Below are 15,094 nucleotides of genomic sequence, written 5' to 3' on the forward strand. Positions count from 1 at the left end.
TAGTGTATTGCAGATGCTATGCAAATCTGGAACCAGATTATATCCATGTGTTCCCTAATCTACTAATCTATCCGACTGTGGAAGAAAGGCATTCACCGGTTAAAGCATTCAAGTTGAAGGGTATAGCTCATCATGTGATGCTTCGAGACAAAGCTCTGTGTGCACGGATCGAAGACCGCAAAACCTCTTTGCTTGCTACACAACTCGTTTGAGAAACGCACACGTCGTTATAGTATGCGCACACGGGCAAATAATAAAATGTGACTCGACTCTCGTTGCCTTAATTATAAATATAAAATGGGAGAATAGAAGTAGCAGACACGTGAAGCAGGAGTATCGCGCTAGTCCTGATACAGGCTCCCACACACCCACCTTGACGAAATTACTCTACACCATAGATCATCACCGCCACGACTGCGACACCTTACCTCCAACACCACATACAGGCAAGATGCCACCACCACCTCACAGCAAGCCTGAAAATGTGCTTAAGCGTGCACAGGAGCTGGTCGGGGTCGGCCAGGCCCAGGCAGCACTGTCGCTTCTTCACGAGCATGTCGTCTCCAAGAGGACGCGCAACAGTCCAATCGCCTCGCTTGAGCCCGTTATGAAGCTTTTCGTCGAACTTTGCGTCGACCTCCGGAAAGGCAAACTTGCCAAAGATGGCCTATATCAGTACAAGAACACTGCTCAAAATACGAATGTTGGAACAATCGAGGTGAGTCTGCGACCCCGCAATACACACCGCACATCTAATTGTCCATATAGACGGTGTTCAAACACTTCATCTCTCTCGCCGAAGACAAAGTCACAGAGGCTCAAACAAAGTCCGATGAAGTACAGTCTACCGCGACTACGTCAAACGTCGATGACCTCGAAGCTTCCGAGACGCCTGAATCCATCCTTCTGTCCACCGTGTCTGGCGAACAATCAAAAGATCGTACAGATCGCGCTATAGTCACGCCATGGCTTAAGTTTCTGTGGGAAACCTACAGAACGGTATTAGACATCTTCAAGAATAATGCTCGCCTGGAGATCATGTATCAGACAACAGCCCACCAAGCCTTCCAGTTCTGCTCGAAATATGCACGCAAGACGGAATTCAGACGTTTGTGTGAACTTTTACGGAATCATCTCCAAAATGCTGCCAAATTCTCGTCTCAGACGCACGCCATCAATCTCAGCGACCCAGACACTCTCCAACGCCACCTAGACACAAGATTCCAACAGCTCAATGTAGCTGTGGAGCTAGAGTTGTGGCAAGAGGCTTTCCGCAGTATTGAGGATATCTACACTCTCGTCAGTCTTAGCAAGCGGCCGCCAAAGAATATCATGATGGCGAACTACTACCAAAACCTGACCAGAATCTTCCTCAAGAGCGAGAACTATTTGTTTCATGCTGCAGCTTGGAGCCGTTACTATAACCTTATGCGCCAATCAGCAAACGCTGTTGCTCTAGGACAAAGCCCCAAGAAGGACAATCCAGCTGTCACTGAGGCTGATATGACCAAGGCTGCTTCCTTTGTCTTACTTTCCGCCCTTTCAATCCCCGTCATCAGCACTTCGAGGTCCCGTGGCGCGCTTGTTGATGTAGATGAGGCTAAAAAGAACAAGAACGTTCGACTGACAAATCTTCTGGGAATGAGCACCGCTCCAACCCGTTCAATCCTGTTCAAAGACGCTCTATCCAAGGGCTTACTGAAGCGTGCTAGGCCTGAGATCCGTGAGCTGTACAATATTCTCGAGGTTGACTTCCACCCGCTATCGATCTGCAAGAGGATATCTCCCATTCTTACCCAGATTGGTGAGGATTGCGAGATGGAGAAATACGTCCTGCCTCTTCAACAGGTTATACTCACTCGGTTATTCCAACAATTGTCCCAAGTATACGACTCGGTAGAGATTGACTTTGTCCTCGGTCTCGCTCAGTTTCCCGAGCCATTTCAGGTTACGAAGAGTACCATTGAGAAGTTCATCATGAATGGTTGCAAGAAGGGTGACCTTGCCATTCGTGTCGACCACGCCGCTGGTGTCCTAACCTTCGACTCCGACGTCTTCTCCTCTGCTAAAGCCCTTCACCCCGGTTCAGGCTCTGGATCTGCTGATGCAGATGTAGGCTCTGTTCAACGCCTACAAAGCACACCCGCCGAAATTGTGCGCTCCCAGCTCACACGACTTGCTAAAGCACTTTATACAACCTGTCAATACGTCGATCCTTCGTTCAATGCCGCTAGACACGCTGCCAAAGAACGAGCACTGACTCGAGCCAAGGCCGGTGCTGACCCTGAGCGGGAGGCCACATTAGCGAGGAGAGCAATAATTGAGAAGAAAAAGCAGGCTGCTTCAAGCGCACAAGCTAAGAAAGAACAAGAGGAGCAGAAGAAGAAAGCAATTCGCCAACAACAAGCTATGGAAGAGGAGCAACGACGTCTGAGGGAAGAGCAAAAGGACCGAGAGACTAAGCGTCTTCAGGCCGAGCAACAGAGGATACAGCGTGAAGAGATCGAGAAGCAGATCAGTGAGCTCAAAAAGGATAGCAAGATCGCTATCGATCTTCCAGAGGATATCTCGACTCTCGACAGCGCACGAATTCGTGCACTGAAGCTTCAAGCTTTAGAGAAGGAGAAGAACCAATTGGGTGATCAACTCCGCATTTCTGGCAAGAGGATCGATCATCTCGAACGAGCCTATCGACGAGAGGAAATCAAACACTTGACCAAGGACTACGAAGCGCAAATGGCTGCCGACAGGCAAGCCTACGATGAAGCGACAGAGCTTGAGCTGAAGGAGTCCAAGGAGAAGCACACAGAATCTGTTGAACTCAAACATCGTCTCGAGCGTCTGGTGCCGCAGTACAAGGACTTCATCACCACTGTTCGCGAACAACGCAGAGCTCAATTTGACAAACAAAAGAAGGCAGCCGAGAAGGAACTCCAGCAGAAGATTCAGCAGCGTGTCAAAGAGGTTCGCGAGCGACAGGCGCGTGAGAAGCGTGAGGCTGAAGAGGCCGCTCAACACGAGCGCGAAGAGCAAGAAAGGTTAGAGAAGGAGGCTGAACGGAAGGTTCGCGAAGAAGAGGCAAAGCGTGAAGAGATGGCCGAAAGGAAACGTCTACGAGATATTGAGAACAAGTAAGTCTTTACTCCACCCCTCCTTTTCCCCGGCAGCAATCTCTACAACGTGCTAACGATCTTACAGGAGACTCGACGAGATCGCCGCCAAGCAACGTCAGCGAGAAGAAGAGGCAGAGGCCCGCCGAAAAGCTGGTGGTGCTCGTGCTCCACAACCTCCTACACGCTCATTTGAACGACCTACTGAGCCAACCACTGCTACTGCCAGCGGCCCACCACGTATCTTTGGAGACAAGCCTTCGTGGCGTGACCGCCAAGCTGCCAAAGAAGCCGCTGCTGCTGCTGGTGGAGCTACCGCTACACCACCTGCTCGCTCTGAATCCCCAGCTGTTGCAGGTACGGAAGAACCTCCCAAACGTACCGGCTACGTTCCTCCTGCCCTCAGAGCTGCCGGAGGTGCTGCGCCGGGTGGTGGATGGAGGCCTCGTGAAGGTAGTGGCAGAGGACCCGCAAGAGATAGCTCACATGGCCGGACTGAAAGTCCTGCAGCTGGCAGCGGCAGATGGCAAACCCGCGGCCGTGGTGACGGTCCCTCGAGGGAAGGTCCACGCGAGTCCAGAGCGCCTCGGGACGATTCTCGGGACGTGCCCCTCCGAGAGGAGCGGCCGCCGCCAGCGGATCCAGCCTCTGCAGGTGGGAAGTATAGGCCAGGCATGTTTGGATCGATGAAGACGCAGCCACAACAGTAGAGTGCTTGTTACGGTGAAGAGAAAATTGCTTGAATGCCGATTAGACACGATGCCACTTACCTCGGGATATTATAGTCACAGCAAATATGTTGAAGGGAAGCATGCGTGCGGTGCTTCTTGCTCCCAGCAGACTGGACTGAGAAGCATTGCTTTGTGTATATTTAAGCTTGTTTCTTTGATATTCCCTCACCCCACTACCCTTTTCTAGATCTGATTCTTTTCGTAGTGGCCTTTTCAAGGTTGGGGCATATGCTATCTGCATTCATTCTTTACTCCCGAGCACGTAATTTTCATTGCTGGCACTGTATACACGGTGATCATGCTCACTCATACTGATCTCAATTCTTCCCGTTCACAAATTTGAACATTCGCTAGCGGCTTTTTCAAAGCCGAAGAGCGAAAGGTCAACTTCTCGCAGTGCAAAAATATGTGTGTACTTTCTCCGTCCACATCTCCACCTTATATAGATAGCGACACAGATTATGATTGGTTCCGCTGATGGCTATATGGATATTCTCATTGTACATAGTACGTCTTTTCCCGTGTCCACACTATGATGTGACATCACCATCATCTGTACCGAACATAAATGGGATATTTCGTCCTTACACGTTCTTCGTCTACACTCACTCCTGCATCCTTGACGAATTTCCCAGTGGTCGGGTGAGTACAATGCCCATCCACGGCCGATATTTACTAACATTTCGTCTACACCTGTACTTGTACTTGTGCTCGTAGATCGAGCTATGGTCTGTAAAGTAGAACGTTCTCGCGTAGCCTCATCCGTTGTCGCCTCCTTCTATTTACCATTGCCCGTTACACGTTGATCGGCTTAGTTCAACCTTGACGATCTCTCAACGCCAAGCTTAACTGCATGCTTGTAGTTTCACACTTGCGTCTTCCAGTTTCTCCTACTCACTTCCGTCGCTTTAGGATCAGAATGGACATCCCCTAATTGGTAATCTCGCTAAAATATAGTGTTCTGTTGGATACCTAACTTGCTCGCATTCCTATTGGTGAAGGAGCAGGTTTAGAAGCCTGACAAGGCCGAATTATCTGCCTCAGGCCGTTCGCACATTCTCACAGCACCTGAGCACAGTGTAACAGGTAGCACTCTTGATCCTTCGCCCAAAAAAGCCAGCCTTGACATGCGGCCTCGAGAAGACTGCTTCTCGGCTTCATCGCGTTAGCGATTACCTGAAGTGAAGTCTATAGAACAGGCCACCAACGCGAATCTTCCATAAGCCTCGTCCACATCTACCTCAGCAATGGCAGAGGAGCTGCCTACAGCCACACCGAAGCTCTCGCATACCCCTGTCGCCTTTATCTCTGGCCCTCTCGAAGTCACCTGGGAATACTTTAACACTTACTACAAAGATCGAATCGACAATGCTTTTAACCAGGGTCACTCCTTCGTCGTTGGACCTGTAGATGGCATCGACAAGCTGGCACTCGTGTATATCGTGGACAAGCTTAACAATACCCCAAGAGAGGAGGATACTCCGGTGGATAGAAGCAGGGTTGACGTCTTCATGGGCGAGTTTGAACTAGGTCGTCGGCATGAGGTTGAGGACATACTTGGCAAAAGGGTGACTGTCGCCACCGAGCGCGTTGGCGAGATGGTGAAGAGGGAGCCTTCGTGGGCGCGAGATGCAGCGATGACTGTAGCTAGTAGTTACGATATAGTACGCTGGCGAACGGAGGACGAACAAAAGCTGGCGTATGAATTTTGGAGACCAAGGATCAGTAACACGGAACATAATGTGCGACGTCGAGCCCACTACATGGCTTTGAAAAGCTACGATGAAACGCAGCAAACATATATTAGGCACATTGACCCAACCTCCTGTATCAAACCAACCTTGCCAAAAAAATCGGCACTAGCACGATTCATTGCAGCCTTCTTCAAGGGCACGACGGGACAGCCCAACGACTTGACCAGCCACAGGAAACCTGTCGAACAAGACAGTTCACACAATGGCTACGAGACGTGCAACGGCCAATGTGATGGCCATCGGGACGAGAAAGCACCTGACACATTTAACAAGCCATTTGGCTTTGGGAGCGATGGTCGTTATGTCTGACAGCCATTCAAATGAGATCTCCCTTGTTACCTCCTCTCTAGTCCCCTCACATAACACTGATAAGCCCTACTGCCTTCTCACTGCCGTCTATTTACAACCATATACACTGCCAGAATAGCGTGAATGCTCCCCCTATCCCTAGAGACCGGTCCCCCAGTTGTCAACGGACTATGTTACTCCTCGATGTTTTGTGCCTGTCCCTCCAATCTGCTACAGTTTCTTGGTCATCAATAGCTCGATCATAACCATATGGGCCTTAATCGGAATACTTACTTTAAGGGCTTCTTTGTAGATCGATGTGGCGTCCGAGCCTCGAAAGGCTGATATTGATTGGGTTGCAATCTGAATCCAGCGTGGCTCATCTTTCGGCTGGCTCTAGACTATGATCCTCAGGCGGCAGGTTCGAAGATAAGCAACGGAATACCCTCCCCGCACTTTTCTCAACTTATCCATTGAATTTATCAAGTCAATTAGCATATTTTGAACGCGTCTATCAATAGATCGTACCCTATTACCCGTATATATCATTATATCGAGTCGTGAAATAGCTATAGAATAGGTATCAGTTGGACCTAGAGGAAGGCCCTTCATGATCAGTGATAGGGACTCACGTAGTCCTAATATAGAAAAAATGTCGCTCAGGTTGCAGGTAAAGGGTGGATCTATTTTTAGTCACCACCCTACAATGAATGTCAAAATAGGCTAGATGAGGGATATTCAACAACAGCAATAGCCATGTTAAGTGAATGAGAGGCAATTAACCGTTTCGCTAGTACTTTCGCTTAGTTACCTTATATCCTCTCGTAGAACCGGACAATATAAACGTTTCTATTTTTATTCACATGTTCTTACCTACCGCTAGATTACCTCTCTACCTCTACATAGGTGTCTATATATCATTATATCTATATATACTTATAGAGTATCATAACACCGTTAACACTATATACTATTAAGCTCTAAACTCTTTGGTTTAGTCGATAATAAGATAGTTAAATCCTTAAGAAGAGGAAGGGTAGAGAGGTAGAAGCGTGCTTCTAAATGCGAAAGCCGTATTTACACGGGCTATCTTCTAAAAATTCTTAGAAGTTCCTCGCTATTCTTCTAAAGAGACTTTATAAAGAAATTAAATGGAGATAGATACGTACAGGTGCTAGTAGTGTTAAGTTCTAGGAAACGGATAGATAAAAGCATAGGTGTCCATGGATGCTTCGAAGTCTAAGCTTTGTAAAAGAAATAATTAAGAGATATATCTTAAATATAGATAGATTTATAATATAAAAGGTACGACTACTACGTACTCTATATCTCTATTAATATTGACTTTAGATACTCTATAGCGCTTAAAATGGTTTCGTTATATTCGTTAATTCTATTTACTTCTCTATTATTTTTACCTTTATAGGCTAAGGTAGAATATTATATTAAGTCCTTATGTTACGAAAAGCCATATATGGTAGAGGCTATCCACGAGGCAATATATATAGTACGGCGAGCTTACTTACGTATACTCTTCTAGGATACCGATATTAAGCGTATCGTATAGTATCTTTTCCGTGTGTACAAAGAGCTAGAGAATTACGGAAAATTTTTAGTAGTTATGTTTAGCATCGGGTCCGCCCTAGAAGTCACGGACCTAGCACGGGCTAACACGCGTATTTTCTACGACAACGATCGCCGCTAGTACTCGGTTCTTAACGGTAAGACATAAGAACGACTATAGTATAATACGTCGCCCGGGTACTCGTTCGTGCACCGGAAAGTCCGTGTGCCTATATTCTATTATAAAAGCATCCCCCTAGCATGTAGAATCGACCTAAGGGATAACCCTAACGTTCTAGAGATATATAGCGCCATATACCGGTCCGAGATTCCCGGTATCGATTTAGAATCTATAACTATCTACGATGGAATTAGTAATAGAAAATACATAACGATGGCCCAAAGAAGTAAAGAATATTAGCTACCCATACTACTAGCACTAGATGAGAAATTCGTGACGGAAGACGAGTAGCTAGTGTATTCACTTCCTAGTATAACGATACTACGTGAGTTTACGCATCTAAGAGAGTTCAAAAGTAAGTTCGAGAAATATAAAACAGTAAATCTAGTGTTAATTAATCTATATTAGAGCTTAATATAAAGCCTAATCTATATTACTAGAGTTATATCTTAGAGAAGTCTTAGAAGGACATGCTTAAGAACGCGGACAACTATGGTAAGCTCTAGATAATATACTTATTTTATTATTTATATATATATACACATTGCTAATGTATTATTATAGCGTACCTTAGTATGCTTACACTCTTAGAAGATTACGATATAACACTTAATGATAACCCGGGGTAAGCTAGAATAGGAAATCTAGTTCAAAGTAGCTATTTTCCCCCGATAAATCGGGGGTCTACCACGAGTAGCTAAATAATAGCTCTACTTTTTATTAGGTGGTTATAGATAGATACATTATATGTACTAGGTAGAGGGGGACGATTACTATCGATACCCGAATATAATAGATAGAGGTACTATCTAGAGAAAGTATACTACTTATTAGGGAGGGAGATGAATAGATGATATAGGACGCGTAGTAGTATAAAATGTTTCTATAACCGGTAGTGCTATAGCGGTATCTTAGGTCTATGTAGACCAAGGTAGGTCAAAGTATATCTAACATGTTAACGAGAGCTATAGAGGCGAGGGCCGTAGATAGACTATAAATTACTTACCCCGTTAACAAATATTCCTTTAGTCATCTACTATAAGATTTCAGCGACTTTCTAGAATCATAAGACACTCGCCCTCGATCCCTGTCTCCCTCTAGTACTACTCGATTCTAATCCGACTCTTATATAAATAAAGACTTCTAAGTAATGCTCTAAACCATAGCATGTGCCGAATACTATTGAAGCGATCTAAGACAGGGGTTCCAAGTAGAAACTAGAAGGAAATGTTCTCGCTTCTATACGGCGGCTCGAGCCCTCGCTTTGCCGTTCTTAAGAACGTAGCCTAGAATATACCTCGCGCATCTAAAGTAGCTCTGTTTTTAATTGCCTGGTAGATGAATTCCCCAAGGATAGTTCCTTAGCGTAGCGAGTTTAGTATATAGGAGAAGCGAAATTATACACGAACGGGACGATAGCTCTATACTCTATTTAAGTTTATAATAGATGTTACCAATTACTATCTATACGGGGGCATAGACGGACTATACCATGAATAATTTAATATAACATGCATAATTTAACGACATTTGTAGAAATGCATGATAGTAAAAAAGACTACGAAGTCTAGAATAGCTAATTAGATCCTATGTATGTCACGTTGTCTTAGAAGTAACTAGGCATAGTATTCTACTCAATGAAAATCTATAAAGGCGTACGTAGACTTTCTATCAATTAGTTTAGTTTAACTTTAGGCCTCTAGTTAAACTAGACTAAAGTACTTTAATCCTAGCCGTCGTAGAATTAGATTAAACTATTAATCCTAGTAGTAGAATTAAAGTTAAACTAGACTAGACTAAAGTATATCCGTAGAAGTGGCTAAAAGTCTTAAAAATAGGTATAATTTACTCGAAGTTCGCCCATTTAAGTTAACATATTAAATTTTACCACGTCCACGTCCGTATATCTATATAGTCTATCTCTATATTAGCTAAATCGTTTAAATCCGTAGAGAAACTCACGAGTATACTTTTACGTTAGCCTTACGTAAGCACGCCGTCTATGATAAGGTTATATATATACTCGATTTTTGCCTATTTAAGTTAATATATTAAATTTTACCCTATCCACGTCTGTATATCTATATAGCCTATCTCTATATTAGCTAAATTATTTAAATCTATAGAGAAACTTACGAGTATACTTTTACGTTAGTCTTATATATTCTCCTAGTTTATAATAAGATTATATCTCTACTAACTCTTAAGATCCTATAGTTATCTAATTAGGATCGGGCTTATCTTACTTCTTCTTAGTATAATTATATCTCTAGCCTCGCTAAACGTTCGCTCGTCGTTATTATAAGAATAGAGTTATTAGATAGTAGTATAGTTAGATAGAATAATAGGGTGTATTCTATTATAGAACGAATTACTACCAAACCCTTTTAGTAGAAATCTAAGAGTATATATATAAAGGGACGCTAATCTATCTAGTACGTGACTATTTACCGCCCTTTACGTTACCTTCTAACTCTATTAGCTAAGGTATATATAGATCGGGTTCTACCTAAGGCTAAGTTCTAATAATTATCCCTTCTCTCTAGGAAGCTACCCTTAGCGACCTAGATTATTATCTATCTCTATATCCCTATTCTAAGTCTCGTAAGACCTTAGTTATTCTTTACACTTTATCCTAGATATTTATTAATATTTACTAATCTAAGATTTATATAAGTGTTTTCCTAATAAACTAGATTTTATCTATCCTAACTTCTTATATAGATAAGATTACCTAATTAGGCCTAGCGTATTATGTAATATAATTAGGTAAGCCCGGGTACTACCTATATTAAAATCTTTTCTTAGAAATATTCCTTTCTTTAAAAAACTTCTTAACTCTTTATAGAGTTTTTTAGATTATTAGGTATATTACCCGATCCTTATAGATATAGATTTATATAGATTTACTATAATTTAGTATAATTTATATAATTTACTAATTTTCGTACCGTATTTAGCTAGTAATAATAGTAATCTATAATAATCTATATAAATTAGTAATAATCTTAATATAGTTTCCCGAAATCTTAACGCTCTAAAGCAATTAGCGCGGAAATAGGCGCCTTTAAATAATCCCTATCTCATATACGTTACTAATATATCGAAAGCTATTAATCTACCCTGTAATAGATATAACTAAGGTGTTACTACAATGGTAATTAAGATATATTATAATTTAACTTAGAGAGAGTAGGGATAAGCCGTATGGTTATAGCTTTAAGTATAGTCTTAAGCGAGGTCACATAATACCCCTATACTAGTCTCTATCCGTCCCGGCTCCGTTATATAATACTAGAGATAAGGTAAAGCCGAAGTCTATAATATACCCTTATTCTCTAGGATCGTCCTAGGGACCGGCTTAGTATTTTATATAATAATAACCGGCTCGGTTAGGTCTTAGGTTTACGGTCTTTATATCGTACTATATAATAACTATAGGGCTATATATTCCTTCTAGTAAGGTAGTAGCTTTTTATAGTAGCGTTCTAGCGGTTACGTGGCGGAGGTAGGTTCTTTATACTATGGTATTATAGATTATTAGATCGCACCGTGGTAGTATATTATAGTTACGTCCTAGTAGTTACGTAGCGGAGGTAGATTCCTTATATTATAGCGTCGTAGGTTATATAATTATAAGGTAATAGAATCTTATAGTTATGTTATAGCGGTTACGTAGTAGAGATAGGCTTCTCGTATTATGGTATACCGCGTCGGGTTATATAAAGGTAGGATAGCCTACGTACGAACCGCGCGTCCTATTTTATTATTATCCGTTTTAGGACTAGCTACTCTCTAGGCTAGGGGTTATATAGTAGTAGTAGGGTAGCTTATACACGACCCGTGTTTATTATTATTATCGTCTATTTTAGGACCGGCTCTACCCCGGCCTATATAATTTTCCCTAACACGAGTATATAGGTCCCACGCCTAGCGACTTTCTTCTTCCTTAACTACCCTTACACCTACTATCTTAATACTATATAGTAGCTACTATAATATTAGTAAACTTATATACTACCTCGCAGCTTCTATACTATTATTATAAGCGCTCTAGACCTAAATAGTCCTATTATAGAAGCCGGCGCCGTCTTAGTGGTGGCTATAGATACTAGAGGTTAAGACCCTAACGATCGTCGCGCGCCTAGGCGCTAGAAACTAGCCGATCGCACCGTGAGTAGGTCCTATCTCTACGCCGTTTCTTATACTAACTAGATAGACTATTCCTTCTACCGCACCCCGATAGGCTAAGTCTATTTACTATATAGAGCTATATATTATAGAGGGTAACTCGTTAGAAGACGAGCGTACCAAGTCCGTATACTTTATATATTATATATATATAAAGGCCCTAGAGAAAACTAGGGTGCTTAGGTATATACCGTCTCTATGCCGTGGCGGCGCCTACTAATCTTAGAGCGTAGCTATAAGTCTAGCCGCGGTACTAACTATATAAAGTACTATATATTAAAGGGAACCTACTTATAGAATACTAAGGAGCTCGCTATATACCCGGCCTTATATGAGGCGTAGAGTCGTCTTAAAAAGTTTATATATAAGTCGGTTAATAATAACTTTAGCTATATAACGGACTATAGTAGTCGCGGCCTAGACCTAATAAAGTCTTCGTCCGGTAAGTAGCCGCGTATAAACTCTAAGTTCTACTATCTATATAAGAACTATAAGTCTAACTTAGAGATTATCTATATCACGCGACGTAATACTAGTATTATTAGTTAGGCTTCTATAATATCTTATCGTGGCGCCGTAATGTTATTTAAGCCGCTATATCGCGGTAGTAGTAACCGTAGCTAGATTAGTAGCGTGATTTACTAGATAAATTAGTATATATTCTATAACGAGGCCTAGATAGGTAAGCTACGCACTAGTATCGGTACCTTATAGGTATATAAGCTTTATAAGTCTAAATATCTATTCTAACGCGTAACGTAGGGTACTATATAGTAAGTCGTATCTAGGTTAGCCCGCCTAGCGGAGCTACTATCTCGCCGCCTTATTACTTAGATAGTTATAGAGGATAAGGAGCCCTTATTAGGTAGTAGCCGCTCGCGCCGACCCCGGCCTATAGGTCATAGGGAGTCGCCGACTCGGAGCTCTCGCTATCACCCTATTAGGCCCCCCTAGCTCCCTATCGCCGCCCCTCCTCGTAAGTCCTTACTATCTTATTATTAGCCCCGGACCCCTCCTCGCTACTATAACCGCTCCTAGTCCTACGAGCGTTATAGCCGGTCCTCTATCCGCTATAATTAGTCTCTCTACTATCGTAACCGGTTATATAACTATCGTAACCGGTCGTACGACCGTTACCGTCGCTCGGGTAGCTATCGGTACCGTTCCTACGAGGATTATTAAGCGTTACACCGCTATTAGTTACTAGTCTACCCCCACTATAACCCTTCTACGGACGAGTATAACTCGCCCTCGCTACCCGCCTAGATTAATAGCTACTACTATTATTAGGAGACGGCCTAGGGGAGGACTAGATAACTAACCTTATATTAGGATTTACGGATAAGGATAGTACCGGCCCTAGTACCGTGTAAACCTAGGGTAGGGCTAGGTAAATAACCTTTTTATGTCTTAAGGCGGGTATTAGTTTATTATTAGGTTATACTAGGTACTAGTGTTCGGCGTTTATTTCTTTCTTTCCTAAAATCTCTACTCTTATATTAGGTTATCGGGGCCGCTATAGACCTATAATAGTAGAGTAATATTACTACTTAGAGATGTATTAGAGTCGTAGACCGTTATATAATCGAGTATTACTATATCTAGACTCGAACCGGTCTAGCGCCTTAGTATCTTCTACGTCCTTAAGTGGGACCTATATTAGTTATAACTAACCTTTCTACTTTATAAGTATCTATCGCTTATTCCGCCCCCGTGTATTTTTTATATATAGAATATTCTTAACCTTATACTCCGCGACGTCCTCGTCTACTTTATTAAGCTTAAGCGCCGGTTCTAGGCGGGTATTAAGCCGCTCTTAGCTAGGTAGAGAGTCCTCTATAGCGCGCTTAATAAGGCTTATATAGACTATTTTATAAAGGTCTCTAGGGAGGTCGAGGGTTACTATTAAGGGGGTGGGTTAGGCTATAACCCGGTATTTTACCTATAGCTAGTTAAGTTTCCGGCTTAGATAGTTAGTCTTCACGTTCCGGAGGGAGAACTATACTATATTACTAACCTTAAAACGCTTAGCTAGGCGTTATAACTAGTTTACTAAGTCTTAGGAGCGCTACTCGGCCTAGGTAATAGCCGCTTAAGCTAAGGTAGTACTATCCTAAAGGTATTTAAGAAAATTTATAGCCTAACCTTTCGCTAAGGTCGTAGAGACGTTAGAGAGTAGCTACCGTAGTAATAGTTTAACGTAGTATCCGTTTAGAAGTAAGTTTAGCGCTATACTAGTTACTAACGAGGTACGGTTATTAAGGGTAAGCTAATATACCGGGAGATATTCCGGCTAGTTAGTTTACTCGAAAGTTACTATAACGCGTAGTACGGCCTGTATCTCCTAGTTTATACGCTTAGTACCGCCGTCTATCTACGGGTAGTAGGCCGTAGAGAGGTTCTAGCGTACACCTATTATAGAGTAGAGAGTTATCTAGAACTATCTAAGCTAGTCCGAGCCCCGGTCCGTAATTATTAACTAGAGGAACCTCCGGAAACGCTACCACGTATTACGGAACCGTATAGCGTAGTCCTTAGCTACTATAGAGGTTATCGCCTCTAGCTAAATAAACTTTAAGAGCTAGTCTATAATAATAAGAAGATATTAGGGCTAGGACGGGTCTAATTAGGGGAGGTCGGTTATAAAATCTATAGAAATTTAGGACTAGAACTAGTCTAGCGTTAGAAGAGGCTAGAGGAGGCTAGGGGCCTTACGTTAGTTTATATAGGCCCTATAGTAGTTATAGTTTCGCATGAACTACCGGATATTAGTCTATATCCACTTCTAGTAGTACTCCCGCTAAATAGCTACGTAAGTTTTATTCTTACTAGAATAGCCCGCGAGGGGGGAGGTATAGAACTTCTAGATAATAGTTATAGTAAGGGGTTCCTACTCGGGTACCTAAATAACCCTCCGCTATATTAGTATTCCGTATACTAATATAGCGTAGTCTATAACCTATTTAGTAGTAAGCGCCTCTAGTAGAAAGAGGCGTGCCTTACCTACTACGGCCCTATAGCGGGCCTAGTATACCGGGACTAACCGAATAGTCTAGTTCTAGAGCTTCTAGAGGTGGGGGTTAGTAAAGATACTTCGTCCCTAGGGGAGATAGAACTCCCTAGAGCGGATACTTACTAGTACTATTTTAATAGCCCGTAGGGTTATAAGCCGTCCCCTTAGAAGGGACTTTTTAGATAAGTTCTAGTTACGGCGGCTTAGAGTATCCGGGCGGGCCGCCTAGAATCCCGGCTAGTATATAAGGTCGTAGTTAAATA

General features: G+C 42.7%; 2 protein-coding genes across 2 annotated transcripts; both read left to right on the forward strand.

Moving 5' to 3' along the window:
- Positions 1–451: 451 nt before the first annotated feature.
- Positions 452–3,820, forward strand: EJ05DRAFT_441206 (uncharacterized protein; the record flags this gene model as incomplete). Its single annotated transcript, XM_033741973.1, has 3 exons — positions 452–718; positions 769–3,131; positions 3,199–3,820. The coding sequence occupies 3 exons, from the start codon at positions 452–454 to the stop codon at positions 3,818–3,820; spliced, it is 3,252 nt and encodes a 1,083-aa protein (XP_033598786.1).
- A 784-nt stretch (positions 3,821–4,604) lies between these two features.
- On the forward strand, positions 4,605–5,984 carry EJ05DRAFT_477507 (uncharacterized protein). Its single transcript, XM_033744264.1, has one exon. It carries the CDS (start codon positions 5,089–5,091, stop codon positions 5,902–5,904), a length of 816 nt encoding a protein of 271 aa, XP_033598787.1. The 5' UTR covers positions 4,605–5,088; the 3' UTR covers positions 5,905–5,984.
- Positions 5,985–15,094: the final 9,110 nt, after the last annotated feature.

This window comes from Pseudovirgaria hyperparasitica (assembly GCF_010093815.1).
Source record: "Pseudovirgaria hyperparasitica strain CBS 121739 unplaced genomic scaffold EJ05scaffold_11, whole genome shotgun sequence".
In the NCBI taxonomy this organism is placed as follows: domain Eukaryota; kingdom Fungi; phylum Ascomycota; class Dothideomycetes; order Acrospermales; family Acrospermaceae; genus Pseudovirgaria; species Pseudovirgaria hyperparasitica.

Coding starts and splice junctions, on each gene's coding strand:
- EJ05DRAFT_477507 (XM_033744264.1), top strand. CDS start 5,089: ATGGCAGAGGAGCTGCCTACAGCCACACCGAAGCTCTCGCATACCCCT.